We start from the raw sequence: 27,807 nt of genomic DNA, 5'->3' as shown, positions 1-27,807 counted from the left end.
ACTTAAAACTAAAGTGTCAAGGGATAAAATAGTTTATTACAATATGTTTTCTGTTAATATGATATAAAATGAATGTTTAGTATGAGGTTTAAATAGTTTTCTGTGTGCTATTCAGAGTTGAGTTGCCTCGTGTAAAGGTAGAATTTGCTCGGGACCTAAAAAAATAAGTTGTATTATGGAAGAACGAAGGAGCTAATTGGCCCCACAGGGTTACAGCCACCTGAAGGGGCTACAAATAGGAGAAAAGCTACTGTGAATACACGACGAAAACCTATAGGTACTTCATTTTCTTTCAATGATCCAGAAAATCTTTAATGCTATTATTATTATTTGGAGATACATCGACTGACCATCAAAGGCATCGGTAAAGTCAAACTAACATAAAATGGATAATATTTATTTATTGCATAGTATAGGCAATTGACAGCTTTCCGCGGACATTAAAATTAAAGCTTAATTCCATATTTGTTAGCCTCGAGGTGCCGAGGCCTGTGCAATACTATAAGAGCACTATACAATATTTCTGTTGAAGGGAGGGAGGGTTACAGTCAGTCAGTGAGAGTAAAGTAAAACTTAGGGATGCCACACATCTAAAAATATTTAAAAAGCCCTCTTTCATTCTTATTGTTGTTAGTAAGCTTTACCTTTGAGATAGTCTGGGCGAAACAGGATGGGTCAACGGCTTCTCAGAGGGTTTCACTTGAATGGGCTTGTATCCTACAATATTGAATAGATATAAAAACGGAATCATTATGAATTCTTTTTCTTAAATTAGCGTGTATCTAAAATTAAAGAATGAAAGTCTTCATAATGATTTTCTGGGAATTTTTACTTGAATGGTCTTGTATCCTTCAACAAAAAAAAGAAAAAAAAGGCATTACCTTTAACTGGCTGGGCCTTATGCACAGCTTGCCTTCTCAATCTTGCAATCTTAAAAAAAAAGAGAGTTAGTATGAAACTATTCTGTAATACCTATACAACAATTTATTTTCTATCTAATAATATTCTAATCAACATTTTTATCTCTGTAAATTCATTGACAAATCATTCCCATATAAACAACCCCTTAAATAGTGGATGTAAATATTCATTTATTTCCCTGGTATCTCATTTATATCCCTGGTATGATTTTAGAAGATTTTTAATTTTTTTTGGAAGATTTTATAATATTTATTAATTACTAAAAGAAAGAAAAATTATACCAGGGAAATAAATGAAATTTAAAAACCAAAATTAAACCACATTTTACTAGCATATAAATGAGTTTTTGTTTAAATGAGAATGATATTCCTGTCCAGTTTTTTGTTTAGGAATGAATATTTCTTACCCTCGTGAATAAATGATGACCTATCGGTCCATCATTTATTCCCTCGGGTAAGAAATATTCATTCCTAAACAAAAAACTGGACAGGAATACCCCATTTCAAATTTTCTAGTAATCTTTTATAAAAACAACTAATCATCCTTTTATCTGACCCCCCCCCCCCCCCCCTCCATCAAAATATTTACTTATATTTATTTTGCTTGTTGTAGGTTTGTTTAAAACTTCTACAATTTATCTAACTGTCTGTTTATCTTTCTATTACCTCCTCTTCTTCTTCTTGCTTATTTCTTAATTTTCACTTTTTCCTGGCTTCATCTAAATCTCTGTCTGTCTGTCTGTCTGTCTGTCTGTCTGTCTGTCTGTCTGTCTGTCTGTCTATCTATCTATCTATCTATCTATCTATCTATCTATCTATCTATCTATCTATCTATCTATCTATCTATCTATCTATCTATCTATCTATCTATCTATCTATCTATCTATCTATCTATCTATCTATCTATCTATCTATCTATCTATCTATCTATCTATCTATCTATCTATCTATCTATCTATCTATCTATCTATCTATCTATCTATCTATCTATCTACCTCTTCTTGTTCTTCTTGTTTCCTCCTTAATTCTCCCTCTCTCCTTGCTTGATCTAAATCTACTTCTCTTTTCAATCTCTCCTTCTCATATTTTTCTCTCTCCTCTGCTCTCCTAGAATTAGAATTTTGTTAACATAAATATTAAATATTCTTAATACCTGACATATCCATAACTAAATTATCCTTGTTTAAAAGTAATTGGATGTTTATCTGTCTGTAGCTTTAGATCTTGCCAACAGTTAAGATTCTTATACATATATTCTATTATTCTTAATTCAACGTAGTTAGTTAGATGCAATTAACGCTAAATATTTAGGGGTTGTAGATCTTTTAAGTAACATTGCTTCCTATTTACTCATAAGTCTTCATTTCTGGGATCTAAGGGAGAGGCAATTGCCGATAAATGGATGTACAGTACATCCACAATATTGAACGCAAAAATACTTCTATAGATTACAATGTTAGTGGTTGGACACTCAACTTAATGAACTAACCAAACAAAATTCAATATCAGACTCCAAAGTTGTTGAGCCAACGATTAAGATGACATTATTTTAAACTTTGGAGACACAGCTCTATGTCCCTTCCGGGGGTTCATTAAGATTAATATCCCTACCTGTCAGAATGAAGGGTGAAGTTGGATAATTCAGACAGAGGTTTGTCAGAGGGCTTGGGCATGAAAGGCGCTTGGTGTAGAACCTAAAGTAGAAATATGTTGAAAAAAAAAATTGGAAGTTTAATTAATTTTATTTTTAAAGACAATCACATACAATGTCATTCTAATTAGTGAAGTTACTCTTTGATTAAATTCGTCTATCCTTCAGTCCGTTCGTATACTTAAGAAGACTGTGATTTTCTCGGCTGCTTTTTGATATAGACAGCCGAAAGTTTTAATGAAGATTTCCTGTACAGATGAGCAATTAGCATCAAGTATATAATTTACTTCTCCCGTCGGTCTGTCGATCATGCTTCTGAAAGGATAAAACTATTTTCACTAAAGGTTTCGTGATCTTTATGAATTATCTCTCTTGTTTATGACACATTATTTTTTAACGTCTTCTATATAACTTACTTTTTCCGTTTGGCAATTCTTTATTTTTTGCTTCGCTACTTTTAAATGTTTTCATCTTTGTCCAAAATTTACCCGAAATCTTTGCGGATTTTTTACCTTAGCTTCGGTGGCCTTGAAGTTAGCTGCCTTTCTTTGTTCCTCAAGTTCCTAGGTTAAAAACTCTGTAAGTACAGCTTTGGGTTCTTTTAAAAATAATACGTTATCTATCTATGTTGCGTTCAAGTTTCTACGTAAAAAAAAATTCAATTTTTTGTGATTTCTTTTGAGAGGGTGATGATACCCTCCCCCAAATTAGTTATAAACCTTCCCAGGACCTATGAGAAGCTACCATGTAAAGGAGAACCTGATCGGTTCAGCGGTGAGCGAGATCCTTCGGCACAACATACACACAGACAAACAGACAGATATCCTGTTACTTTAGTATAAGGATTGGTTGTTCTGTAGTTTACTTTATATAGCACAATTTAAGCTATAAGTAACGAATTCTATCCCAATGTTATTGAATTAAAAAACACCTTACTCGAAACTAAAAGAAGGTCCAAGAAAAAAATAAATGAAGGTTTTCAAAAAGGATAGGAAACTTATCATATTTTTACAATTACATCTTTAACTCTTGTTTCATTAATATAGTATAACTAAATTAATCTTACCAAGTGAATTTCTATAAATACCTTTTTTATTAGGGGTTGTTTCACCCTTTCTTAATCTATCTAAGATTACCTTCTTAAGATCATCTTGCCATTTATTAAGCCTTGTCTCAACCCTTTCTTCAATCTTAAGCTGGAATGGTTTGGCCTGGGTCGGTGGCTGCACCTTTCTTTCAGGCAGTCTAAAATGAAAATATGTTAAGTTTGTCTAATGTTTCACTATCAATAATACCTTGGACCGTTTTAGTATCATAAAATGATATGTCAGTCCTTTAAACCAAAGTATAGGTAATGGTATGTAGTTCCTTATTATTATCACATTTTTGCCAGGAATTATACCTTATACAAGACTTCACTTTTTAATTTAATGCCATCAAAAGGTTTGTTGTCTGCTGGAATTAAAAATTAAAACTCCACAATGACTGGGATCTGTCCGTTTGTCCATATATACAGGTATTTTTATGTATAAATACCTAGGAAATGCAGCATTTGTGAGGGTACCATCAAGTAATCTAAGCAAAAATATTATTACACAAAATCCTTTTAGAACTATAGCACGTGATTTTGACATTACCCTGCGAATAAAACATTTAAGCTACCATCAGAATTTTAATGGTAAGAAAACATGTTAAAACCTGTAAAATAGATTGATTCCTATATAATTTCGTAGGAATCCAATTTTTTCAAGGAACATAGAGGATAATACGATGATGATAAACAATGTTACTCCATCTGTAGATTAAATTATTGGTTAACACCACTATTTTGTAATTAACCAATCAAAATTTAATAGAAGTAACCAATGTTTTTGAACCTCTGAATAAGATATTGTGACTGCAATACATTGGGAACCAGTGCAATTTAAAGCCCAATGTCCTCTCAATCTATGTAAAAGAAATTATAGCTAACATCAGTTATACTTGTTTATTCAGTTACCTTGCTGATGATCAACAAATCCTACCTTGGATTATGAATGTCCTTGTTAATAGGGTTGGCATGGAATTCCCTGGCGGCCTTTTCCTCCTCCAGAATCTTCTTGATCCTCTCCTCCTTCTTCTGCACAGTTAGCTCATCTCTCTCTGAAAATTATCAAATGAGTGAAGTAAATCTAATAACTTTATACGGGTTTAAGGCCCGGGACAACAAATATGTAATGATCTTATGATTTTTTATTTTATTATTGGTAGAAAATTTTTCATAATACGATACGATGCGACTGTTTTTCAGCATGGATCAGAACCTGTTCTGCAAATGCTAATGTTCTTTAGTTAGATGTTGTCATCTTGTTCAAGTATTTGTTTCTTTATCTGTCTGTTTTTAAACACTTTAGGTATTCTTTAATTACAAAGGTTTTCTTTTCATCATTTCAATTCAATTCAATTTCAACTGTCTATACCTGCAAAAGAGAAAGGTTCTGGAACTGTTGCTCGCTTGCTGGCCGGAGGCAGCTGGACAGGTACACCATAATGGGGCACTGGCTTGGCCCGGGGAATACGCTCGGGTTCCGGAGCCGGCTCCTCGTGCGGCTTTCTAGCCGCCAATCTAAAATGATCAATCGTGATTAAAGCACGCTAGAGCTAACTTGACATAAATTTTCAGCTTTTATCAATTCGATAAAAGGCCAAACTGCATAATAAGAACTGCTGCTTTATCATGACATTGAGATGAACATTAAACGAGTGTAACACAATAAGGTACACAGTTGAATTAGAATAACTAAAGTGTTATTTATCGTACTAGTGGCTGCGCCCCTAGCATCCAGGGGATCTATAATCAAAAAGATGTGGAAGGGCAGATAAATAGCCTAAACCATACCAAGCCAGATTCATTTATAAAATGAAATAGCCTAAAAACCATCTAAGGACCTATAAGAAGCTTCACTGTAAAGGAGAACCATATCAGTTCAGCGGTTAGCGAGTTCCTTCGCTAAAGACAAAAAAGCGTATAATAGGATATTACTTCGTCGTAGCTCAGTGATAACGCACTGAGTTACGGTGATGAGAGTTCGAGTTCTAGTCCCCATGTGGCAACTCGAATTTCTCAGTTGAATACATTCACGCAACTTCCCCGGCCCTGGTTGTGAAAGAAGGGGATTATTGAGTAAGTTTGGATACTTAATAGTCACGTACATAATATCAGTACTACCCTTATCCCAAGCTCCTTTGCGGAGAGCGTCGTTCATTACGGTGACTTAATTTGGGACACCTGCCATACTCGGCGAGGGTGAGGTAATAATAAGTAGCTCTCATGAGATAGCGGGTCAAGTCATAATGTGCTTGAACGTGGAGCTTGATAGCCCTAGTGGCTATACAAAAGTGTCTCAGCCTCCCCATGACTACTTAGGTCCAAACCCTAAGAGACTATGGCTAATCAATCAATAAAAAAATATTACTTGATGTTAGAACCACTTGTTTTATTGGTTTGAAAATAGACCAATCTACTTGGGGACAAAATCGTTCTTTAGAACTAGAAACTACCTTTCTTTAAGTCTGAAAGCTGGTGACTCCGGCATCACAATAGGAGCTTCACGCCGCGCTGGGATTCCAACAGGGCCCTAAAAATATTATTTTCAAACATTATTTCAAAAGATTATGGATTCTTTTTGTTTATAATAAAAAAGGGAGTATTTGCAGAAAAAAAGGGGACAATATCTTTTTATGATAGTTATAACTATTAACTAAAGTCAATTACCCTAACAAACACATTCTGTCATTTGTTAATTTAAAATATTTTGGTTACTTTAACACTTTAATTAAATGTTGATTGGCTGGTTCAAACAAGCAGTATCCAAACTTGTCTTATTTGTAATGTATAGAATGGTTAATTTTCTTAAGAATATATGTCAATTTATCATAAACTGTCTTATCCCAAAAAATTCCTGGGTATTTGGAAAAGATTCAAAATAGATTTTTATATCTTGTTGAATGTTTGCTACTATAGCACGTTTTTGTTCTTGTTAATTAAAATGTAACAAACCTGAAGAATCTTCTTGTTAACAGGCTTGGAATGAAACTCGACTTTCTGAAATAAATAATTTAGTATTAATAATTTAAGATAAATAAGAGATAGATAGATAAAGTTAAAAATATTGATATGTTTGGCTACTTTAAATATAGATAGACAGATATAAATAGTATGCGGGACAGATGGATAAATACCTGTTCAGGGGGAGGTTGTGGCTTGCTGAAAAGTTTGTTAGCCACCTCAAAAGGTTCAGGAATGGTGCAAGGACGGTGCTCAACAGCTGAAATTAATAAGGATTAACATTCAAAACTACAGGATTAATAAATCAAACCAACTTTAAACGGTTATTTAACAAATCTGAACAAAAATTTGACGTTAATACATAAAATAACTAATAAATATGATTTATAGTATCAAATAACTAATCGGGCAAAAAAGGAGGGTTGTTCCCCAACCCCGCATGGGTCAATCACAGGAAACCAATCTCCCTATTTAATTTATTTTGAAATTAAATGGAAGGGGGAAGAGGGAGGGTAAGTGCCCGATTAACACTTTGAAGGAAAGTGCCAAACTGGATAGAAAAATATGAGTAAATTAAGCAACATTTATAATGTACTTAATAAAATAAAGAAAACTTTAATTAACTGAATGAATTTAGGGGAGGAAAGGGATATATCATTTATTTTTTTCATTTTCCCCCTCTCCTTGGGGAAAAGAAATTATTTTTAAGCAGGGGAGGAAAATGCATCTTGTGCAGAATATATACACCTCTTTTGAAAAAAGATATCAGTAATGTACCTGGATGTTTAAACTTGGGAACAGTCTCTCCAACTCCCTTGGCGTGGAACTGATGCTTTCTAGCCTCCTCTAATTCCAAAGCTTCCCTGAAAAATTTTGTCCATAAGAAGAAAATAGTATCTAAGCCATTGTTGATCATAAAAATTGTAATTTTAGGTAGGTAATCATATACTATTCAAATAAAGTTTGTCATAAATGGTATAAAATTAACTACTTTGGCGGGAAAAACCTTTTTTGTCCTAGAACACATAACTTTGAGGGGAAATAACATTTCTGTAAAAGGTATAACGTATTTAATATTTTAAAATCTGTAAATGAACAATAAACAAGGTTATTTTTTCTATCTATAATACAAGTTTCAAAAATTGGACAAGCATTAAATAGAATTCATATTACTACTAAACTAGTTTGTAAATCTTATTCTTGGGTTTAAATCACCAAAAAGATCAAGATCAACAAGCACAAAAATTTCCAAAAGTGCAACATTATAACAGATGAAAAGATCCCTACCTTTCAGCCTGGCTAAGAGTATGAACAGGTCTGGATCTGTTTCTGGTACTATAAAAAACATTTCTTCAAATATATTATATATTAGTTTAAAAATATCTTATATATTTGGGCGGTCAGTAAGTCCGATCACGGATAGATGATTTATGCATGTTGGAATCGCCTTATCAATATTTAAATTTTCGTGATTATTTATGTAATATCAGTACAATTCAGTTTTAGAGAGAACGCCCAGAAATGAATTTTAGCTTTTTTACTGTTAACATCAACTTTTTTCGTCTCTACAAAATCTAGACTTTAATATGCAAGTATTTGTAAGCAATTTTGAGACATATTTGAACGAAATTTTGTTCAGAATTCCATATCTTCGGTTGTGGACACTCATTTTTTTATTAGGATACTTTAAAAATTTAAGTGTAAGTAGGTCTGATTATTATAATTATTAAGTAATGTTTGCCTAAGAGCAGGAGACTGTGGGATAGTGCATCCGCGGGGTGAGTTGGATCTTAACCTCCTGAAACATAAACAAGGATGACAACATCCATAAAAGCGAAGCACTGAAACGGTAGGACAAATTGACATTAACACTTATATAATGTCAGAACTGAATAATCATAATATAAATGTATAAGAGTCGAAGCAAAATTGTGAGTAAATTTGTTGAAAAACTGCTTGATACAAGATAATGTTTATGGACATACTTACATTTTTAGGACTTTATTATAGAATTACTTCGCTTATAACATTATACTTTGTTGTCCCAAGAATCAACATGTTAAAAATCAGATCAATCGCATGATTAGATCACACAAAAATTTGTTATAAAAGTAAAAAAAACATGTTTAAAATGGACGTACGGACATTCTTGTAATGATTATAGAGTTGCTACGCTAAATCGTACCTAACTACTAAAGGAATAACCATGCAAAGTTTGAAATCGATAGGACAATTATAACATGCCTAAATAAACGAAAAAAGCTATCCGTGTGTGACGGACGTACGGACTGACTCTAATTATAGAAAAGCTTCGCTTTTAAAAACGTTAAAATAAAAATCTTAGATTGCAAAATAAACAGGGTAAAATCACTATCGCACTCCCATTTATTTTTCTGATTTATCAAGGAGGAATGTGACGTCAGTGTAGTCATGGAGGTTTGATGAACAACACATTCAACAAATACGGTTACGGCCATTAGTAGCGAAAACTGTTTGAAATTATAGGATAAACAGAAAAGAAAACACTAAAAGATAGAATGGATAAATCAGAAAGAAAGGAGAGAAAAATAACAAGATATAGAGAAAAAATAGACATGACGTGATACATAAAAAAAAGTGATAGTATTTTTTTCAGATAAGTTTTTTTTCAGTACGGCTTTAAAACCAATTAATAGCCGTAGTATTAAATAGTTAAAAGATCATAAATCATGTATACATTTTTTCACGAAAATAAAAATTATAAAATTAATTATATTTTTTTTTTGCCCGGGTTCGCTATTTCTATAATACGATGCGTTGAATATCTAGGTATTAAAGTAAAAATTAAATACACCTACCTGCCAGGACTCTGAGATCTGCCCCTTGGTCTGGAACGGAATCTGTCTGGAGTTCCTTTCTGGTATTTATTCACCTTAATTAGATTTTATCACTAACCACTACATCAAAAAAGAACAAAGTTCTTAGTATTTTTTATTTAATTTATTTCCAATATGGGCGGCTTCGAAACTGATTAATATCCACTGGATCAGAACCGGTTCTCAGCCTTACTAAAAAAAAATAAAATATAGCTGCATTGTATTACTAATAATTTTTCACGAGTATTAAAATAAAAATCATAAAATTAATACCATTTTCGTTTGTCAGAGCCTTTCATTTAATTTTCGCGGAAAGCTATCTATAATACGATGCGATAAGTAACTGTTTAGTTTTAGTATAAAATGTAATTCATAAAATATCACAAACGACTTAAATCTAACTAACAAAGTAGAAACCCTGATTAAAACTGACACATCAAAGAACACATACTTTTGGTTTGACCGCTTAAACTGGTTCAATAAAATTAACCCCCCATTTTCAATGCATAATTCATATTCCCTCCCCTCTTAGCGATATTCAGGGCGACCACTCCAAAACAAAAAAAATATAGTATATTTATAGTATATTTTTTTAATCCATATAGTATATATAGTATATTTTTGTTTACTCATATAGTATGATATAGTATGGAACTTTAAATTATTTAGTAATACATAGTATATACATCATCAATAATAGCTCAAAGCAAAGCTGTTATCAAAGCAATTTCACATTTAAGGGGGGAGGGGTGGAGTTTTGCCACTTACGCTTACTCTGAGATTATTAGGCTAGGTATTAATGTGAGACTATAGGCTATTTGAGATATAAGTTTACTTTTGGGTAGATAGTATTTCTCATATATTTAATCATTTTTTGGATAGGTCTCCAGGTTTAGGTGCTGCAGGCTAGCTGGAAGGTGGTTTCTGGACAAGTATAAAAATAAAATTTTTGTTTGAAGAGTTAGAGATCAACTTATTAAGCAAAATATGCATCTTTTTGAAGAAAAAATTAAAATAGGCCTCCGAGTTCTGGTTTTTCAGAACTCCAGATCCATTCTGGACAGGTAAAATTCAAATTTCTTGCTTGAAGAGTTAGAGGTCAACTTATAAAACAAAGTATGCATTTTTTTTATATTTTTTTTACATATTTGAAGAATAAATGACATTTAGCCTCCAGGTTCAGGTGCTGCAGACCCTAAGGTGGACTCTGAACAGGTAAAAATCAAACTTCCTATTTGAACAGTTAATGATATTTTTGTTAAACAAAATGAGCTTATAATTGGCCTCCAGGTTTAGGTGCTGCAGAAATCCAGGTGGACTCTGGACAGGTAAAAAACCAAAATTCTAAATCTAAAGAGGTAGAGGTTAGTTTATTAAAAAATATAAGCACCTTTTTAGATGCTATTTATGTGTATAAAGAAAAAATAACAATCAACCTCCAGGATAAGGTGCTGCAGGCCTCCATTTGGACTCTGGACAGATAAAAATCAAAATTTCTTATTGATAGAGTTAGAGGTTAGTTTATAAAACACCATAAGCATCTTTTTAGACATTATTTACATATCCGAAGAAAAAAATGCAATTGCCCTCAAGGTTCAGGTGCTGCAGGCCTGGGACGTTGCCGTTCCTGCAACTGGCAGAAATACAATGGATGTAGTTTTGTCAAAATTGTTTGTCTGGATGTAAAGTCGACAGTAATTTGCCATATATCGTAGGTACCCTGACAAATATACATCTAACACGGGCATTTAAACATCCAAAATTGTCAATTATACATATATTTCTTGCCAATTTCACATCTAATTTTTTTTATATGTCAAAAACACATCTTGTACATTTTTATCAATAATAAACAATAGTAAACGGTATAGTAGATATTTATACTACAAGAATATACATAATTAATATATTAGATTATGGCTAAATGTTTAAAATCTTTATTATATAATTTATTCCTTTTTCCCTGTTTACCCATTTCACGAATTATTTTTGAAATGTCATTTATTAATTAGTTTGATTGTATCCTATATTTGTATTTTTTTATTTAATTTATTTCATCTTAATATTTAGTAAATGTCTACTAGACAGTTCATTATTGTTTATTATTAATTAAAATGTATAGGATGTATTTATGACATATAAAAAAGTTTAGATGTAAAATTGGCAAGAAATAGATGTAAATTTGACAATTTTGGATGTATAAATGCCTGTGTTAGATGTATTTATGGCGGTTACTTTAAGTATGACTGTATTTTTGGCAGAGGTTTTTACATTTTGACAAAATTACATCCAGCTGTAATTCTGCCAGTTGCAGGAACGCCATGTACCCGCAGGCCTCCATGTAGACTCCGTCCAGAGAAGACCTGGAGGCCTACAGGACCTGAACTTGATAGCCGATTTTAATTTTTTCTTCAGATATGTTAATAACATTCAAATAGATGCATATTCTGTTTAATAAGTTGACCTCTAATTCTTCAAATAAGAAATTTGAATCTTTTACCTGTGCTGAGTGATCCTGAACTTTAAGCCTGATATGTTAATATTATCCAAATAAATGCATATTCTGTTATATAAATTGACCTCTAACTATTCATATAGGAAATTTGATTGTTTACCTGTCCAGAGTGGACCTGGAGGACTGCTGGACCGGAACTTGGAGGTCGATTATTTTCTTCAAAATTGTTAATAACATCCAAAAAGACCATGGAGGTTAATTTAAAATTTTTCTTCAGATAGGTTAATTACATCCAAAAAGCATATTCTCTTCAAACAAGAAATTTAAATTTTAATCTGTCCAAAGTGGACCTGGAGGACTGCTGAACCTGAACGTCGATTTTAATATTTTCTTCAAAATTGTTACTAACATCCAAAAAGATACATATTCTGTTTCATAAGTTGACCTCTAACTCCTAAAATAAGAGATTTGATATTTTACCTGTCCAGAGTGGACCTGGAGGCCAATTTAATTTTTTTCTTCAGCTATGTTAATAACATTCTAAAAGTTGCATATTTTGTTTAATAAGTTGATCTCTAAATCTTCAAACAAAAATTTTTAAATTTTTTTACCTGTCCAGAAACCACCTTCCAACCTGCAGCACCTAAACCTGGAGACCTATCCAAATAATGATTAAATATAAGTGAACTACTACCCAAAAGTAAACTTTTATCCCAAATAACCTATAGTCTCACATTATTACCTAGCCTAATAATCACGTAAGCAGAAGTGGCAAAACTTCCCCTCCCCCTTAAGTTAATTCTATGGAAAATAACTGATATTTTCATCATTTTCACAAACAATATATTTTCAGGTATTTTCTTTCTTACTGTACAGATTTCTCCATTTTTGTCGTATCACAGTATCTTTTGATTGGTTATTTTAGGTTAGGGTAGGTAAGATAAAGTTTAATGATTGCCAAGCAGGGCTAGAGCCCCCCGCAGGGGCTAGAAATAGTAGAAAACCTACAGTGAAAATAAGACAAAACGCTTCTTAAGAGGCGTTGTCACAAAACTGACAATATTCGTTTTTTGTTATATAAATGTAATATCATATAGTATATATAGTAAATTTTGGTAAAATAAAGGTAATATTATATAGTATATATAGTAAATTTTGGTCATATAGTATGATATAGTATCCAAATTCATCCTATATAGTATAAATAGTATATATAGTATGCAGTGGTCGCCCTGGATATTCAGTGGTTTTAAGGGGGGGGGGGGGGGAATGCAACCATCTCGTAATAGATGAGTAAATGGCACTTAGAATTCGAATTTCGATCTAAAATTTAGCATTGTAATCCTTGGTAGGTCTATTATCACTAAATTAAACAAAAAGTTGGAAAAGTAACGGCTGGCGGCTTAAAGTGCCACTTACTCATTGATTACGAGATGGATGCATTAAACCCCCCCCCCCCCCTTATTTTGGATAGTGTACTGTTTGTATCTATTTCAAGGAGGGTGGGGGTGGGGGGGGGAGGTCGTGAACAAACATGCATCATAAAAATAAAATTGGAAAGTCCTGCCATGCCAGTTTACACCTCCACAGTAAAATAAAGCTCTTTGGGGCGCGGCACTGGTTTTGACCCACTTATTTAAATCCTTTTTTTATAAACTTTCCTATAATAAAAACCAAGAATCTTCAGGAATAAAACAATGGTCAGTGAATTCATGCTACACAAACAGAATTTATTATTTTATTGAAAAGTTATGAACTTATCTAAAACTAAACTTTACCTATCTTAATAATCAAGACAAAAAAATAAGGATAAAAAAATATTTTGAACAGAGTAATGATTATTAAGTCAATGTTACATGAGATTGAGTAAAATTGTCACCTGTTCAGCAAGGCTGCTAAATTGTTGGTCATCAGAGTGCTTCCTTTTCTGGGAAGATTCTTGTCTATAAAAAAAAATTATTTGGTACACTAATTCATATTTCTAAAAATAATCAGGAAGGGAGGGATAATATCATCTTGGTCCTAGATTAAGGTCATATTAAAGCAATAGCAAATCTTTAGAAAAGAGGAAATGACAAGAAGAGACATTGAGAACGTAACTACACGTGAGATCATTGTCGCGCATTTACTCTAGTCGCCAAATTTCTAAACCATATACCTAGTAAAGTTACGTTGGTCGTACTTTGTGCGTCCACCCGTTTCTCTAGAATTGGATAGGAGATAACTTTCTTATATTTTTTCCGACTCTTTAATTCAAGCATAGAATGTTTACCTAGGGAAAGGAATAGGCTTTGTCAGCTTCATTGGTCCACCAGTATTCTTCTCCGCTGAACCTTTTACAAAAATTGATACAAGTTTTCATGAAAAGTGATGATTTTTCAAATAAAAAAGATTACTGCCCTTTCATAAGACAAAAAAAGCAAAGAAAATCTAGAAAATTATTTTATGAAGCTTACACATGATAGAGATATTAGAAAATTCATTTGGAAACATAACACTTGGGACTGAAAAATGGCAATTTCAATGAAATATAGCAGATTAAAAAAACGTTCATGTAGACAGACAGACATATCATATACAGGGCGACCACTCCAAAACCAAAAAAATATAGTATTTTTATAGTATATTTTTTTTTACTCTTATAGTATGATATAGTATCGGACTTTAAATTATTTAGTAATACATAGTATATACATCATTAATAATATCTTAAAGCAAAGCTGTTATCAAAGCAATTTTTACATATAAGGGGGGGGGGGGGGGGAAGAGTTTTGCCACTTTCGCTTACTCTGTGATTATTAGGCTAGGTATTAATCTACAGGTTATTTGGGATAAAAATTTACTTTTGGGTAGTATTTCACGTATATTTTATCATTTTTAAATAGGTTTTTAGGTTCAGGTGCTGCAGGCTAGCTGGAAGGTGGTTTCTGGACAAGTAAAAAGAAATTTCGGTTTATAGTGTTAGACATCAACTTATTAAACAGAATATGTATTTTTTTTGGATGTTATTAACATATCTGAAGAAAAAAATAAAATAGGCCTCCAAGTTCTGGTCTTGAAGGCCTCCAGGTCCACTCTGGACAGGTTATAAATAAAGTTTTTTATTAAGAGTTAGAGGTCAACTTATAAAGCAGAATATGCATCTTTTTGGATGTTATTAACATTAATGAAGAAAAAATTAAAATCAAAGTTCTGGTCCTACAGTCCTCCAGGTCCACTCAGGGCAGGTAAAATTCAAATTTCTTGTTTCAAGAGTTAGAGGTCAACTTTTTAAACAAATTATGCATCTTTTTGGGTATTTTTTTTACATATTTGAAGAAAAAATGAAATATTGCCTACAGATTCAGGTGCTGCAGACCCTGAGGTGGACTCTGGACAGGTAAAAAACAAACTTCTTATTTGCACAGTTAATGGTCTATTTGTTAAACAAAATGAGCTTATATTTGGATGATATTTATATATTTGAAGGAAAAAAAATTGGCCTCCAACAGAGGCGTCCAAGCTTTATTATATGGGGGGGTAAAATTTTTTTAAAGGGGGGATGGGGTACTTTGTGTTGGGGAAGGGGGTTAAAATGGCGCGTGAAGAGCGCCGCAAATTTCTTTACCTCCCCCCCCAAAATTTTTTTTTTACCCCGGGGGTAAAATTTGATTTGCTTAATTCCCCACCTCCCTGAAATCTGTTAGAGGGGGTGGGGTAAAAAAAATTACCCCCAGGGCCCAGAGTAAATCTTTTTTTTTTTTTTTTTTTGGGGGGGGGGGGGGGTAATTTAAGGGGGGGGGGGGGGTTAATGCAACCATCTCGTAATCAGTGAGCAAATGACACTTAGAATTCGAATTTCGATCTGAACTTTTGCATGAGTAATCCTTGGTAGGTCTATTTTCCCTAAATCGAACAAAAAGTTGGAAAAGTAACGGCTAGCGGCTCAGCCGTTCAGCCGTTTTTTGCCTATTTTCAGGGTAAATCCATCATCAATTACGTAGGAATCGACTTTTTAAAACATATTTTTGGTTTAATTCATGTTAAATGATAGCAATAACCAATTTTAAAACTTCTAGTACCAACAGCTACCGTCTAGAACCGTTTGATAGCGTTTTGGAGTAGAAAAGAGTATTATGTTGAGAGAGGTTTCGTGACTTATTTGCAGTATAAATATCAAAAAAATGGAAAAATAGCTGAGCCGCCAGCCGTTAGCCGTTACTTTTCCAACTTTTTGTTCGATTTAGGGAAAATAGACCTACCAAGGATTACTCATGCAAAATTATAGATGGAAATTCGAATTCTAAGTGCCATTTGCTCACTGATTACGAGATGGTTGCATTAAAAACCCCCCCCTTATGTAAAAAAGTACCTACCTAATAATAAAGATATGTTAATAACATACAAATAGATGCATATTCTGAATTGTAACTATTCAAATAAGAAATTTAAATATTTTACCTGTAGTAGAGCTTTATGTATTTTTGTCCTATCACAGTTTACTTTTGATAGGTTATCAAGGGTTAGGTTATGTAAGATAAAGGTTAATGATTGCCCCGCAGGGTTAGAGCCCCCCGCAGGGGCTAGAAATAGGAGAAAACCTAACGCTCCTTAAGAGACGTTGTCACAAAACTGAAATATTCGTTGTTTGTTATATAAATGTAATATTACATAGTATACTAGCGGCTACGCCCCTAGAGGCCTCTAGTGGCACTTTAAATGTTGTTGTTTGTTAAAGTTAATTTTTTATGTACGATACCACCTTATTTGACGTTGAAGTCTCCCCTAAATTTTAAATTTTTTTGATTTTTTTGTCATTTCTCTTGGGAGGGTGGTGGTATCCTTTCCCAAAATAGTTATAAGACTTATAAGAAGCTACCCTGTTAAGGAGAACCCGATCGGTTCAGCAGTTAGCGAGATCCTTCGGTACAGACACACAGACAGACAAACATCCTGTTACTTTAGTATAAGGATATATATAGTAAATTTTGGTCAAATAAAGGTAATATTATATAGTATATATAGTAAATTTTGGTCATATAGTATGATATAGTATCCAAATTCATCCTATATAGTATAAATATAATATATAGTATGCAGTCGTTGCCCTGCATATATTCATTATAATACTTTAACAGATATACAATAAATTTTTCACAGATCGATAAGAAATTATTTTCTAATGCTCATAGAAAAGACCAAGAAAAAATCAAATGAGTATTCTAATTCAAGAAATTTTTTGTTGCATTTTAATAATCTTAAGACAATTACCTGAAGAGTAGCTACGCAGCATCCTAGAGAAATCTGGAGCATCTGGCACTGACATGGACCTGCGTCTGGAACCTGAGCTCTGAAAAATAATATTTCTATGAATAAGGTTATGGAAATTCTGGTCGAAATTTTATTCTATTGTTTTCGTCCAAGCTTTTAATTTGTTTTGGTGGGGTGTGGTCTGGTAAAAATCTCAATATAAAGGTGAGAAAAATCCAACATAAATTTCAGAAGTAAAATGCAAAAAATTAAACTGATTTTTAAAAACAATGGGTATTGAACCCTTTACAACCCCTTCGGACATTGAACATCTTTGCTAATGTCAAATTTTAACAAAATCCTTTAGAATTACATTTAGTTTGAAAAGAAGATAATTAGAGTTTGGCCTCAATTTAATATCTATGTTTAAACTTAATGGAGAATAGTTTTTTGGGGGGTTTAAAGTTTTCGATTGACGGAAATGATTTATTCATATTTACCTTGAGTCTTTCAGAAGTAGCAAAACTGAATTCTTTAGCCACAGTAAGTGTCGGAGGCTTCAGTGGCAACTTAAATAAAACTACTATGTTAAATCCGCAAGGATTATAGGGATAAGACAGTGGTTAAAACTTGTTTGTAACTTCCCAATGATAATCAAAATACCCAAAATATTTGAGCCATTAAATAATTTTAGGTATATTTTCCATTTCGTAACAACTACCTACTCTTTGTTTGCAACCAAAAACAAACATACATTACGCCAACGTACACAAAATCTTTTTTTGCTACAACATATTCAATTATTAATGTACTACATTCATATAAAGAAATTGCTATCAATATATGTGAAGGATAAAATATTCGTACGCGGGTCTAAGTATACCTTAGGTTTGATTGGCTGATGTTCAGGCTTCAGAAGGCTGGAGCTATGACTCTTTATCTTAATTTCACCCTAAACAATTTTACAAGATTAATGTTTGCTTTAAATATCTAAAATCGTGCACATTGCATTAAAGTATTATATTTAATGAATATCTATGAGTAACCAACTCCTGCAACCTGGAGTTATAAGAAAAATCGCCTAAAACCAACTCAATCTACTTTAAATTGAGGATCCGATTCAGTGTTTAGCGAGATCTTAACGGACAAAACATTACTATATTATATAGGGCAGGCCTAGCTGCTTAACCCCTGGTCATTAGGGGAATACAAGGGCGGGGCGGTCAGAAAAAAGCCTTGAACGGTAGAAAGTAAAAACGCCTAAATACAGTTACGAATCTTCATTGAAAAGTACAACCCATACGGACCAGCAATTTCCAAGATCTTAAGCATCAAGCAAAAAACCTTACAACTGCTTTGTCTTTAAATAAAAGGAATACTATATCCTGTCCTGTATTTTGTCTACCTGTTTATTAGAGAAACCAGCGGCCATCTTATTCTTGAACCTGCGCATGGCCTCCGGGGTTCTGGGCAGGGCAGCACCTGGAGACTTGGACCTCAGCCTGTGGAGTTGCTTGTGATGATCAACCTAAAAATTGATTGATGATTACTAGGGAACAAAAATATAACAGATTGACGATAAATAAAATTGGGGAAGGTATCAGGGATAAAGTATAGCCAACAAGTGAAATAAATCTAAAATAAAATTTGGGGGGCAGATCAAAGGTCAACAATTCTACAAATTGTTGCCCCCAAATCACGTGATCTTTTTTCGAATTAATTTCGTTGTTGGGAAGGTATTATTGTAAAGATGTAGATACTAAGAAACATCAAAATGCATGTACAAAGATATCGTGAAAAATGAACAAATTTTATGTAATCTAGGTATATAAGATGCATGTCTATCTATGTCTCAACTGCCTTTATGTCTCCGTAGATCTTTGATAACATTAGAAAGATTTTTTTCTTCTCCACACAGAAGGGAAAATTATAAATTGTGGAAGATGATTTATCATGTCAGTTCAACTAGGGTGTATATTCTGCAGAAGATCATTTTTGCAAAAATACCCCCCCCCCTTTGTTGATGAGATCTAATTTTTTCAGTATTAATAGTATCCGCTGATATTTTCAGTACACTTAGTTTTTACTTATTTTTCAACCCCCCCCCCCCCCTTCAGTCGGGGATCAAATACAGAATATAATAAACCACTGCTTAACTTAGAATATTTATTTTGTATAGACTTCTAATTTTCCTATACCTACTTACCTGAGAATTAAGTCTAGGTGTTGTATTTTGTGTGGCCAGGCGTTTTGGCTTCATCAACGGAGAATTTCTAAATGAATAAAATTAAGTAGAACAGATTGGCATTATTTATTGCTCATAAATCATTAAATTGTGAGAGGAAGCGGAGCCTAGGCGAAAATGTTATCTTCATATATATTTTATTTGCTTAAAATCCAAGGTGTTAGAAATCGATAGAAGTATTCGATATTTAGCTATCCTTAAATTGACATCCTCATAAGACTAGCCCTTATTTTTACTAGCTATCTGTTAAGGACGGACATAACATCATTATAGTAAAAGATATTAACTTTTTAAAAGAGCAAATTGTCTTAAATCAGATACAAACAATACGTCTACCTAATAAACTAATATTTTTATTAAAAATATTTACCTAACATTACTAATAGTTTCAGCCACGGCCTCGCGCCTTTTCTGTCTAGACGGGGTGTCCTAAAAGATCAACTAAAGTGTTTTTCCCCTTTTTTAGAAGAAGCATTTTTGTTATAGCATAACAGTTTATGTGGAATTTGGTATTCAACATAAATAAAAAAAAGGTTTATGATTTATAAGAGTTCTAGTGGCTACCACTCTTACTTAGATTAGTATTAAAGTATTAACTCTACTACGAGCTATATGAAGTTATATTAAAATGTTATTTTTTTAAAGTCTAGAGGTGAGTGCGATCATAACAGACGAACAATATACCCTTCCCTTTGAATGTAATGGGTTCAAAACAAATGTAAGATTTACCTGTCTTAACCTGGAACGAATGCTATCAGATTCACCTGGTCGATTTTTAATATTTTTTTCTTGATTAAGTGTTTATTAAAGCTTAAAAATTAGGGTTGGCAATCAATCCGCCAAATTTGGAGCCGGATTTGGATATTTTGAAAATCCGTTCGCCCAAAAAGCGGATAATCCGTGGATTGCGGATTCTTGATTATTTTTTTGTGCGGAAGCAGAATTTTGGATTTTTAATTAGAATTTCGGATTCTAGGTCTAAAAATTGTTAAAAAATTGTCGGATTGCCAACCCTAATAAAAAGAAACATGATAGGGAGTTACTTAATATTATGCAATGAATGTCAGGGTTGGCAGACAAAAAAACCACCCCAAAACCCACCCGGGTTTTTTGCCCTTTAACCCACCTTAATAAACCCATGGGGTTTTGGGGGTTTTATTAAAAAAAAGTAAAATTGTTTCAAAAAAGGTTTATTTTTCATTGTTTATATAAAAAAAATATGTTTTTCATTGACCCCTGTATTTAACAAAGGAATAGACTGCTGCTATTACTACTTGTGCCTGATTTTGCCATTGTCATGGGCTAAGGAAGAGATATACCAGCAAGAAAACAATTTTATGATCTTTAGATTTTTTCATATTTTCTGTTTTTCCTGTATATAGCAGCCAACTTTTCATCTTTCTATGTCCTAGCATGTTTCTAAATATTAAAAGAATGGACCTAATTGGTTTCATGGCACAGTGGTTTTCTTTGTACTTTTATAGTAACTATTAATAGGTTATTTTAGGTTAGGTTAGTTAAGGGGTAATGATTGCCCCGCAGGGGTAAAAATAAGAGAAAAGCTACTGTGAAAATACTATGAAACTCGCTGCGCCATAGAAAGAATCGTCTATTATATATTATATATAAAATATTATTCAAGCTTTTACAGTATAAAAACCCAAAATACCCCAAAAACCCCAAGAAACCCCTAAAACCCGGGTAAAACCCCTATTTTCCACGACCCCAGGGTATTTTTAAAAAAAAAACCGGGTTTTGCACAGCCCTGATGAATGTATCGGCTCGTTTCTGATATTTATGATTTATAATATAAAAATATTAAATTCCTGTGGATTTTGAAATTTGTTTGCTTGAGCCAGCAGCTGATGTTGTATTGGTAGTTGTTTTACTCATTTTCATAACCTGTACTCCAATTAGACACTCGTTGATTTAATATCTAAAACAATGTTGGTACTTCGCATGGTTAAATTACATAATTTAATTCTATATTTACTAATATAGGTATTTTAAAGATATTTTTTTATAAAACTCTCAAAAAGTGTTCCTTAAGATTTCCCCATGATGTGACCAAATTCTTAGGTTTTCTCTTGGCAGGATCTTCTATAGCTGCGCTACTTGATGCAGATACCTCAGTGGTCACTAAATTTAGGTTGGTTGTATTCATTTTTATAAGTAAAAGCCAGTTTCGAAATATACTTTCCTTGAATCAATTCTACTACTACCTAGGCATTATCTAATTTAAGATTTCGTTAACTAAGCATTATTTATTTTAGAAAAGCTATACATAGGTCTCATGACGATTAAAAGATATTTTCCTCATCTTTCCTACCCTTGCAAAAATTTAAAACGACCAAGCTACTATTGCTTGATTCACTTCTACATGAGATGCGATTGATGAAGATTTTTTTCTTTGAAATATATTTCGTTATTAAGCAGCAGTTGATATCCACTAATTTTTAAATGTTTATAGATATTTATAACTGATAAAAGTTAATACAGAGCCCCTTATATGCTAGAGGCACAGTCAGTATTTCATCAAAAATAAATGTATTGTTTCAATTTTACGATTAAATACATTCTGTAATTATTATCAATAAATACATTCCTGTTTCTTGATAAGTTGAAGTAGTAGACGATATTTGTACTATTCCTATATCTTCTTCAAAAGTATCAGCAATTTTTCCTGAAAACAAAATAAAGCAATAAATATTTTGAATTCTATTTTTTACGCTTTCTAAACTTCTATAACATAGAGAAGAACGATATCTGTCCGTAAATACCTATGCATCAAGGGGGGGGGGGGGAGTTTTGACACATTTGCGTAAACCTGGCACCTAGGCTTTATGTTTGGACTGAGAGGATAGGTTATTAATGCCAAAATCATTCTTATATGATTTAAGATTTTTTGGATAGGCCTCCAGGTTTACCTGTACAGAGACCACCTGGAGGCCTATCCAAAAGATCTTAAAACTTCGTGAAATTCATCATATAAGAATGATTTTATCATTAATAACCTATCCTCTGAGTCCAGATAAAGCCTAGGTGCCAGTTTTACGCAAATGTGTCAAAACTCCCCCCTCCCCCCTTATGGCTACAGTACTCACGGATTATTAAAATGGACAAGCAACCTTAAAACATAAATCAATAAGAATTAGATTATTGAGCAGGTTTATGCTACAGTAACTAAAGTAAAATAAATATATTATTCTTTTATCATCCTTATGACCAGTTATCTGACCTGCGACGGCCTGTCCCGTCTCCATATCCACATCAAAGAAAGCGTCCACTCCTTGGTCCTCATCATCAGAAGTGCCCAGCTTTGTAAAGTCAACAAATTTCGGGGCCTCGAACTCGTAGCGAGGGTCCATTATTGCTGCACTCTAGCAAGCAAACTAAACTTATCTGAAAAGTTCAACAAAATTAAAGATACAGATTAATTGCTTTTAAAAGTAGTATTACTAATGGACTAAATATATTGTACAAAAGTTTTAAGTTTTTACAGTATAATTGATAGGAAATTTCATGTATCCTAAAAGAAGTTGTTACCCTGAATTTTAACCTGTCTCTATAAATTGTAAAATATTTTGAAGAAAATAACTTTTTTTATGATAAAAATTAATCATTTTCAAAAAATTAATCAATAAGTGAATTTATTACTTTAAAATATATAAAAAAATCTCAAATATTTTATTTTGTTCGTTAAAATTTGAAGCCAGCGGCCACAAAAAGGTAAACGTAAAATTCGTTGCGAATGGCGGTTTCTTCAAATCTCGCGGATGCCGCTGATTTAGGAATTTTCAATTTGGACAAATACTTCTAGTACAAATATTCCTTAACTAATTAGCATAAATTTTACCATAAAAAATAGATTTTTGAGCAAATATATGATACTTACGTTAAATTTAAACTCAAAAAGACAATTTTGAGTAAATTACACTGTATATTGCTTCTAAATTGCAAATTGGACCAAGACAAGATGAAAGTTTTATACAGAGAAAAAATATGTCAACTACGACGACATTTATTATGATGACGTACTCCTAAGTTGACGCGGCATGTGCGCACATAAACAGCTTTCACGTCTAACTGACCACCACTTCGCCGCAGTCTTTACTCTTATGACCGTTTGACCACAAGTTAATTAGAACGGTCATTTCAATTTAACGGTCATTTGTGCCAGTGAATTATTATCATCTGTTATATTAATTTTTGTGTGTATGCAATGATTTAAATGTATAATTAAAAGTTATTTAATTATAATTCAAGGTCGGCTATCTTTTTTTGATAGTACGTATGTAAATGTGACAAACTTAATATATCTAGATGGTCCATCTGACTCTAAAATTTGTTATACTTTAAAAGGGATTCCACAGTAGACAAAGTCCATTTTTGCTTTCTTGGTATACACGCGATTAAATTTTGAGAGAATATAATTTCTAGAGCTAGCTAAATAATTAACTCTTTATACCAAATATTCATCTATCCAAAGCTAACTTAGTTTAGGTTTTGTCATGGGCTTCGCACTAAACTAGGAAATAAATTTTTAAACGATATAATTTACCCAATAAAATCTTTATCTTCAAAATTGTGACTACCTATTTATATCTTACTCATTATGCGAACGAAATGGAAAAAACTACCATTTTCTACCAAACTATATCTGTACACAATTTCAACCAATAACATTTCTGGAATGTACCTCAACTGTTCTCCTATTGGCTGATTTAGAGATAATGTCTCTATATTATATCTATTATAAATCTGAATTTATAGGAAGATAATAAATATTTATATTGCATAGTATATATTATTATTGAAATCGTCAGTAGCAATTGAAATACTGTACTTGAAAGATCTTCAGGCGCGCACAATCAAAGTTTTATTTTTATTAATAACCCTAATATACTTGACACTACTTACTATGATTCATGGACAAAATAATCTATTGTTATTTGTTAGCTTTTCATACATTCTAACCAGTTGTTCCTTACATAATACTTGCATGTCAATTTGATTGAAGATGAATTAATTAACCTACAATTAAATAGATCTGAAGGCTGATTTTAAAAATGAGGGGTAACATAATTTATATTTATGTCTCCCATTTCATCTTTCAATTTACCTAGCTAAATATCCTTATAATTTAGAATTTTGTTTATATACTTAACTATGAGTTTGAAAGGAAAATGGGAGGGCTTCTATGACGCTCCATCTCCGTTTGGGAGGACTCAATTTTCTTTGGTTATATCAGAGGTGAATAAATAATCGTTTAAATCTTATTGGGTTTAAAGTTTTTAGGACAAGTATATCAGATTGTTGAGCATAAAATTGCATTCGTCCAACATAATTAGGCATTAAGCTTTAATTCTTTCGGTAAAAACAAAAATATTTTGGCGTGACAGCGTGATATATGTTGGATATTAATAACCTTTAGACAACTAAATGATTAAGTCCTTGTATGATTGTCGTGTATTAGTTGTGTCTGTTTTTGTCCATGAAATTTCTTTAATATTTGTAATCAATAAGTAGTCCATACCATTGGATCGAGGGCCTTCGACGAAATAAACCCATTAACTTTTTTTTTACCAAGAATAGTGTACCTATAGTTTTTGTTTTGAATTAGTGTAATCTAACTAGAAACTCTGCAAGGTATCTGAGAATGGTACTTTCAACGGAGAAGGGGAGGATAAAGAAGGAAGTTTCACAGTTTCTGGTAAAGTTGACGGAGCTCAGGTGTGTGTCTACATTTATTGATTTTAATGTATTTTATTATGAGGGTACCTTATTGTTCATGGAGAACATTAGTTTTAGCTTCAAAGCAATTTGGCATTTTATTATACAATTTAATGGTAAATATTGTGCATTAGTTAAAAAATATCTTCTGGTGGCTTATCCTTACCGTAATTATTCGTTTGTTTGTTTACGTAGATAAGGATTCTTAGAAATAGTTGTAAAACAAAGCTTTTTTTTGTCCATTTGTGTTATATGTACTTAGCAGGGATGTTGAGATAACCATAATGTAGATTTAGAATTTTATGATTATCAAAGCAAGGACTATTTATTACCTATTAATTCTTTCATATTTAATGTTTTTGCTTAAATAAAGGGATATTTCATCACAAGTTTGATTAAAACTTTGACTTGAAAAGTTCTTATATTTTTATTTCTGATTTACAAGAATGGAAAAAAATATTAACAATACCTATTAGTTAGGCACATATTAAAAAAATCGCACATAATAACGTATTGTTTTTAAATATTAATTAAAAATCTTTTGGGTGCAGTTTTTAGCTTAGACTAAATCCATTTATCTCTAAAAATATATTGATTGTATGTATGTATTTATTTTGCATACCTAGTGTATATACTTTAACACTATTGCATCAACAGAGTTTATATGATTTGTAAAATCGTGCTTACTAACTACTAACACACCGTCCAAATAGCTTATAAAACTAATAAAAATTCAAGAAAGCGAGTTTTTATGCTAGATTATTTAACAAATCTATAGCTATAATGGAAAATAAAATTGTACTAAATCATTAACTGTCCTGTTTACTGAAAGGGTTATAGCAATGTAGATAAATGACCTTTTCTCTAAAATACTATTTAATTAAGATTGAGTTTGTGAAAAACTACAAAGATCCCAAGGGCCACCAGAACATAGAGTATAAAGGAAATTATCATATTAATATTATTCAAATCTCATTCCCATGAAAAGTTGTTTTTATTAGGTTTTAATTTAATTTTTTTGACATATTTGTCTTTTTAAAAAATACCTATGGAAATAGTTTCTCTCGATTCTGAGTTCATACTAATGAGAAGTATATCTTTTTATAGATAATTTTTGTATTTACATAAATATTGTATTTAAAAAAGATATAAATTGCATAATATGTTCGAAAGATAATGTAAGGGCTAAGGACCTGTAAAATCACGTGTTGTTCATTTGCAAAAACTAAAATTTCTATTTGAATTAGCAAAAGGGATTTTTCTAAGTAGTTTATTTTACTAATATAGGTATTTAAAATACTGAATTTTTATTCTACACTATAGAAAAAAATGAACAATAGTCTAAACTCTAAATTACTTAGAAAATTTGAATTTTTTAAAGTAAAAATATGACACAAAAGATTTACAATTTATACATATTTAAGCTGAAATGGTATTGACCAATTTGACCAATGTCTAGTCATAGTACTAACCCTTTAAGTACAAGTACATTATAAAGAAAAACACAATATCACCAAAAATACTTTTCAAAACAATTTTATAATATGATAAAAATATAGGAAAACTATCACAAACAGATGAAGAGGGAATAAAAATAGATGGAAAATACTTTTACCTCTACAAAGCATTTTTCTTAAAGCTCAACGTTTCTGAAATATTTGAAATGAAAAAGATATAATAAATTAAACGCTTATTTAATGAAAGCTGGAAAACCAAAATATTTACCGACACTATGTATAATAAAACAAAATTAGTGCATAAAATCTAAATGTATTTTTAGAATTGTTGAGGAGAAATTCTTAATAATTTATTTATCTAATTTCCAAGAAATTGAAATTAAATTTTATTATCTATTGTGTTTGAACAAATATTATCGTTTGCTGAATGGTAACTTCATGGATAGGGATATTGCACTGAAAGAAATAGTAATTTTGTTTCTCGTATTCATTCGAATCCGGTGGATCGGAACCGGTTCTCATCCATACGAAAAAACTATGTCTAGCATCGTATTATATCCAGTTTTCTACGAATATAGAAATGTACAATCATAAGATTAAAACTAGTTTTTTTAGTCTCAGTCAAAATTCTAAATTTTCAACAATTAAAAGTTTAAATTCAAAACTGATTCTCTTCAGATCCCTTATCCCTAGCTTTTATTTATTTTTATAACTTTTTTCATGTCACTAATACTCTTCTTTACATGTCAATGACAATAAACCATCCCCCCTCAGCCCCTTCTTGACTGCATATTTTTAGAAGTTGTCCACAGAAACCACAATAAAGCTTCCAATGATTGAAGCCTGTTTTTATTATTTACCTATCCGCGGACAACTGTCAAAACAACCGAACTATGGCTCAAATTAATTTAAAATAATAGGTCCTTTTTAAATAGTAGAACCACATTGTTAATAATAGTTTGATTTTATTGAATCTTGATAAATCTTTGTATGTATTGTTCTATTTTTTTGCCTCACGTTCTACTAGAAATCAACCCTTTTATAAAAACATTTACTTTTAGTATGTTTATTTTGTGTGTAATGTTTAAAGGGATTGTAATCCGATTTCAACAAATTCGGTTTTGGATTGGGATATACCTATTGCAGGGGTGTATATTCTGCACAAGATTTATTTTTTTTTCCCTGCTACAAAATTTTTTATTTTTTTTCCCCTG

The 27,807-nt window shown here is 31.9% G+C and overlaps 2 protein-coding genes across 4 annotated transcripts; one reads left to right on the top strand and one right to left on the bottom strand.

Moving 5' to 3' along the window:
• Positions 1–46: 46 nt before the first annotated feature.
• LOC145306499 (targeting protein for Xklp2-like) lies at positions 47–22,829 on the bottom strand. Of its 2 annotated transcripts, XM_080148629.1 has the most exons (30): positions 22,642–22,829; positions 22,011–22,086; positions 21,450–21,544; positions 21,233–21,307; positions 20,133–20,170; positions 19,774–19,832; positions 19,365–19,431; positions 18,564–18,686; positions 18,042–18,110; positions 17,659–17,727; positions 17,180–17,258; positions 14,202–14,262; positions 13,809–13,872; positions 9,457–9,530; positions 8,361–8,417; positions 7,907–7,954; positions 7,397–7,482; positions 6,793–6,878; positions 6,611–6,655; positions 6,112–6,188; positions 5,031–5,176; positions 4,596–4,713; positions 4,108–4,146; positions 3,708–3,816; positions 3,084–3,134; positions 2,532–2,614; positions 1,916–2,027; positions 882–930; positions 645–717; positions 47–155 (listed from the first exon to the last, which is right to left on the bottom strand). In XM_080148629.1, the coding sequence occupies exons 1-30, from the start codon at positions 22,769–22,771 to the stop codon at positions 89–91; spliced, it is 2,325 nt and encodes a 774-aa protein (XP_080004755.1). In that variant the 5' UTR covers positions 22,772–22,829; the 3' UTR covers positions 47–88. The 2 variants fall into 2 exon arrangements, with proteins under 2 accessions (XP_080004755.1, XP_080004756.1); XM_080148630.1 differs by lacking the exon at positions 4,108–4,146.
• Positions 22,830–23,465: 636 nt separating this feature from the next.
• On the top strand, positions 23,466–26,873 carry LOC145306498 (uncharacterized). 2 transcript variants are annotated; one of them, XM_080148628.1, is made up of 4 exons: positions 23,466–24,656; positions 25,053–25,136; positions 26,022–26,083; positions 26,700–26,873. In XM_080148628.1, exons 1-4 carry the CDS (start codon positions 24,573–24,575, stop codon positions 26,812–26,814), a joined length of 345 nt encoding a protein of 114 aa, XP_080004754.1. In that variant the 5' UTR covers positions 23,466–24,572; the 3' UTR covers positions 26,815–26,873. The 2 variants fall into 2 exon arrangements, with proteins under 2 accessions (XP_080004754.1, XP_080004753.1); XM_080148627.1 differs by having other exon boundaries at positions 25,041–25,136.
• The last annotated feature ends 934 nt before the right edge of the window (positions 26,874–27,807 follow it).

The sequence above is a fragment of the Acartia tonsa genome, chromosome 14 (assembly GCF_053477335.1).
Source record: "Acartia tonsa isolate MP-2025a chromosome 14, ASM5347733v1, whole genome shotgun sequence".
NCBI classification, from domain to species: Eukaryota; Metazoa; Arthropoda; class Copepoda; order Calanoida; family Acartiidae; genus Acartia; species Acartia tonsa.
The sequence above is the reverse complement of the archived record's forward strand: the minus strand, read 5'-3'. Positions and strand labels throughout refer to the sequence as shown.

Coding starts and splice junctions, on each gene's coding strand:
- LOC145306499 (XM_080148629.1), bottom strand. CDS start 22,771: ATGGACCCTCGCTACGAGTTCGAGGCCCCGAAATTTGTTGACTTTACA. Junction 20,171..21,232: donor CAAACAAATTTCAAAATCCA/CAGGAATTTAAT, acceptor TTAAAAATCGAC/CAGGTGAATCTGATAGCATT. Junction 5,177..6,111: donor GCTTTCAGACTTAAAGAAAG/GTAGTTTCTAGT, acceptor TGATCATTTTAG/ATTGGCGGCTAGAAAGCCGC.
- LOC145306498 (XM_080148627.1), top strand. CDS start 24,573: ATGAGTTTGAAAGGAAAATGGGAGGGCTTCTATGACGCTCCATCTCCG. Junction 24,657..25,040: donor TTTCTTTGGTTATATCAGAG/GTGAATAAATAA, acceptor TAATCTAACTAG/AAACTCTGCAAGGTATCTGA. Junction 26,084..26,699: donor AACATAGAGTATAAAGGAAA/TTATCATATTAA, acceptor AAATATAGGAAA/ACTATCACAAACAGATGAAG.